The sequence below is a fragment of the Chenopodium album genome, chromosome 13 (genome assembly GCF_948465745.1).
Source record: "Chenopodium album chromosome 13, dcCheAlbu1.1, whole genome shotgun sequence".
NCBI lineage: Eukaryota > Viridiplantae > Streptophyta > Magnoliopsida > Caryophyllales > Amaranthaceae > Chenopodium > Chenopodium album.
The window spans coordinates 49315642-49320018 of record NC_137846.1 but is presented as its reverse complement, the minus strand read 5'-3'; the positions used below and the strand labels follow the sequence as shown (position 1 = coordinate 49320018).

General features: G+C 32.4%; 1 protein-coding gene across 1 annotated transcript; it reads right to left on the bottom strand.

The window, feature by feature from the left end:
• Positions 1-2404: 2404 nt before the first annotated feature.
• LOC145575639 (protein FAR1-RELATED SEQUENCE 5-like) lies at positions 2405-4019 on the bottom strand. The gene is made up of 4 exons (XM_081633472.1): positions 3495-4019; positions 2833-3306; positions 2569-2712; positions 2405-2482 (listed from the first exon to the last, which is right to left on the bottom strand). Exons 1-4 carry the CDS (start codon positions 4017-4019, stop codon positions 2405-2407), a joined length of 1221 nt encoding a protein of 406 aa, XP_081489598.1.
• Positions 4020-4377: the final 358 nt, after the last annotated feature.

The window sequence follows — 4377 nt, the reverse complement described above, 5'->3', positions numbered from 1 at the left end:
TTTGGTTCGTTGGTCAGTAGTTGATTGCTACCGCATTTATCTAAATGAATCGTGTTTTTATGATTCTTGTGGTCCTCAAAGATTCTTTTTTGGTGCGAGGCAAAATGTAAGCAACTTTCTTGTTTTGAGTTATTTGTTTTCTTAATCTTTTCATTTATTTATTTTTTCCTTTTAGTTTGCTTTGTTGCATGTATCAGAGGGGAGTGAATGAAGATAGTTCTGATGTGTCGGATTTGCACGGAATTTGGGATGAATGGGTTACATATGAAAATTCTGGTTGTGATGTTATTGGTGCAGACTTGGTATATATCTTAATGTTTTATATATATTAACTGTTTGATGGCTATGCTTTATGCTTACTTTTGTTCTATTTTTTCAGGTTTATTTTCTTATTCTTGTTGATGATCATTATGTGCTGTTTGTGATTGATCATGACAATGAATTGGTTCATTATGTTGATAATATCATTTGAAGTGATGAGACGATTACATATTTTCAAAATTTGACTTTTTTCTGGTATGTTATTGTCTGTTTTAAAGTATGTTTCTATTTTAATCTGTTTTTTGTTGTTTTTAATATTCTGTTTTTTTTTCAGTGTTCTGAATTTGCTGATTTTCTTGCACAAAGAAATCATCCAAAGAGTGAAAAAGTCCCTTTTTACAAGTTCAAAATTGCCGATTTAGTGTGGCGGAAGAGTAAGCTTGGTAATAATGACTGTGGTGTGTTTATGATGTGTCATATGGAGCATTTTGTTGGTGATACATCGTTTTCTGTAGATGAACTTAGAACGGTGAGTGATCTTGAAACTGATATGAAACAATTCATTTGATATTGTTTATGCTAATGTTTTATACATATTAATGTGCCTTTTATTTTCTTGTTGTGAGGTTGCTGGGAGGAAATTTTTACATGCTAAGATTTGTGCGAAACTCGTGTTATGTGACATGAACAAATCAAGATCTGAAGTCTTAGCAGAAGTTGAAAATTTTAATGAGAAGAAGAGCGATCCTGCTTATGTTACTGAAATTGAAGAAAGGAGGAAGGCTGCAGCAGCGGAGAAGAAAAAGAAGAAATCTGAAACTGCTCTCGCTGTTGACACTGCTCCGAAAGCAAAACGGACTACAAAGGCTACACAGAAGTACACTCCTTCTAAATTTTAAGTAATTTTGGAAGTTGTTATTAGTTAACTACTTTTGGAAGTTGTCATAGTTAACTACTTTTGGAAGTTGTAATTAGTTAACTACTTTTGGAAGTTGAAACTAGTGATAAATATTGACACTTAAACTAGTGTTAATATTTTCAAAATGTTTGTACAAATATATATATATATATATATATATATATATATATATATATATGATTAAATATTGGATTAAATATTGGTAATCTATTGTTCTTATTTTTATTTATTTATATTTCTGATTATAATTTTATAAGTGTATCATATATCATCATACAGAAATATTGTTGATTTAAATGAAAATTTAAAGTTTATCATATATTACCATTTTATTCATTTTAAAAACGAACTTTTGTGATTATTATTGTCACTTTTGTGAATATAAATATCACTTTTGTTAGTGAAATATTTCTTTTGTGAGTATATGGAGTACTTTTGTGAGTAAAAAGTATCACTTTTGTGAGCAGATGCATCACTTTTGTGAGTATTATTGTTACTTTTGCAAGTATTAGTGTTACTTTTCTGTGTAAATGCATCACTTTTGTAAGTGTCAGTGTCACTTTTGTGAGTAAATTCATCACTTTTGCGAGTATATGCATCACTTTTGCGAGTATATGCATTACTTTTTTGAGTATCAGTGTAACATTATATAAATGTTCATAATTCATAAGCAATTCCATATCACAATTCAAAATTCAGTTTGAAAGTCAATAGTAGCATAAACAAAAATAAACTACTACAAGTTTAGGAAAGTTTGCAGTTGTGTTTCATCCAAACTCACTACAAGTTCAAAAAAGTCGCACAGTAGGTGTCTTCGATCCAAACTCTGAATTTGGATCTGGTAATGCTTTTTTCTTTGATTTCTTCCCTTTTTCAAGTGCTCCTTTTGCTCTCTTGCTTCTTCCCTTTGTTACAGCTCTCTTAGGGTCTAATATAGTGGGTATGGTTGTACTTGTTGATGAGGAAGCAGTATTATTGTTACTCTGAGCACTCTCTGCCACATCAGAATTGTCATCACTTGCAGCAACCTCCTCTGTAATAGCATCAGCCGCAAGTAAGTCTTCCACCATTTTCATACAGCTTTTGAAGTTTTCCTCCATGAATGCTCTTGCATTTTCATTTTCTTGACTCCTTAAGATTAAGTTATAATATTTTCTCATCATTGTCTGTCTCCATGGTGTATATGGGAGTGTTGGATCCTTTTTTTCCATTCTATTCTATACTTCAGACTTTGCAAGCTTTGTCCATCTTTTGGTAATGTACTTCTCTGGAATTCTTGTAATAGAATGTAGAAGTAAAATTCTGAGGCAGTGATAGCATAGCCAACCAGATGCTTTGAAATTCTTGCAAGTGCACCATATAATTTGGCTCTCATGTATGTAACTTACCTGTTGGGAAGGCCATGGCTTTTCTTCTAAAGATACTTCATAAAGAATAATGTTTTCTTTAGTTCTCCCTAGCATTTGTACTGTGGTTGCCATTGAGTAGCCAAATTCCTCTTCGAAGTCTCTAAACAGAGACAATGTGAAAACCTGTACATTAGAACAATAACTTACTACCAGTCATGTTCCTTTGCATGTATCATTTCTATATGTGCTTATGTTGTTTGTTTTCAGGTCTTAGATATATGTAATAAAGGAATATAGAAGTACCTGTGCAGCATGCTTTAGCATTCCGGATAGTGGCAATGAAGTAAAAGCTATTGATTTGCTGCAGGTAAACTCATTAAACTTCTCTTCACTTCTCCATCTTTTTATGGTTGTTACAAAGATGCCATAGAATTCTGTCAATGTTGTTGATTTATTAGCTCTGAATCCTACTGCATGGTTCGTACTTTCACTTCTTTGTGATGAAAGAATTACTGCCGAGAAGAAATCTTTACTGAGTGCTGGACACCACTTTTCCTTTAGATCGTACACCCTTTGGTACCATGCATGATTAACCAAATCAAATTTCTGTATCATTTCTTTCCATCTTTCTTCAAATTTTGTTTCTGTCACACATCCCTTCAAGCATTTGTTGAATTTTTTTTTGAACTCATTATCCTTTTTAAGGGCTCCAAATCGTGTTATTGCATTTTGTTCTAAGTGCCATATACATAGCCTATGCCTTGTGTCTAGGAATACCTGCATTCAGAATGTAATGTGTCATTAAATTTGAACACTTATTCTCACAACAGTGATATTTTTACTCACATAAGTAACATTTTTACTCACATAAGTGATACTTATATTCATAAAAGTTATGAACACAAAAATGACTCAAAATGAGACTGGAATCATTGAATATGATATTCAAATAGAAAAAGTAGTACCTGCTCAATTGCATTAGCCATAGCTTGGTCTTGGTCAGTGAATATGGAGGTTAGAATTTTATTCTCCATAGATTTTTTAAAGGTTTCAAGCAACCACACAAACGACTCTGTTTTTTCATTACCTATGAATGCACATGCAAACATACAATTTTTCCAATGGTTATTTATTCCAACAAAAGGAGCACATATAAGGTTATACCGATTTGTTCTATATGTTGTATCAAATACAAGAACATCTCCATATATTTTATAATCCTCTAACATCATTGCATCTCTCCAAAAAATGTTGGAAATTCTACCTTCATTGTCGAATTTCACTCTAAAAAAGAAGTTAGGATCTTCTTTTTGTTCTTCGACCCGAATTTTCACTAATGTTTGAGCATCTCCAGCCTCTATTTGTTCCATTCTTAATCTTGAGCAGAAATTGAGGTGATCTACAACACTATGCCCCAAGTTTTCTTCTCCATTAACTTCTGTACACATGTAATTATATGTGTCCATTGTTGAAAGTCCAGCAGATTTCATTGTTTTAATTGCTTCTGCCTTTTCTTTTTTTATTTCTCTCTCAGATCGATGCAAATAATGCCACTGCTTTCTTGTTAGTTCATGATTATGCTGTAATACATGTGACACCACCTTAAATTTTCTATCATCATTTATTTTTGCTCTTAGGCTTGCCTTGCAGTTAGTTCTTGTAATGGAGACTTGTCTTGGTTTTCTTTGTTTCAAATCCTTGTTATCTTCATCAACCATTAGAACCATATTTGTCTTCTTTGCTGCAGTATGTCTTTTTCCTTCCGCAGAACACACATAATATTTCTATGTGACTATTCTTGTGTGTGTGCGATACCTTGTTGTATGCTTTCTTATTGAAAATCCCATT

Bases quoted from the DNA above. Each gene is read 5' to 3' on its own strand.
- LOC145575639 (XM_081633472.1), bottom strand. From the start codon at position 4,019: ATGAAATCTGCTGGACTTTCAACAATGGACACATATAATTACATGTGT. The intron at 3,307-3,494 runs GTACTACTTTTT...TTCTGAATGCAG, and splicing joins TGGCTAATGCAATTGAGCAG to GTATTCCTAGACACAAGGCA. The intron at 2,713-2,832 runs GTACTTCTATAT...TCTAATGTACAG, and splicing joins TGCTAAAGCATGCTGCACAG to GTTTTCACATTGTCTCTGTT.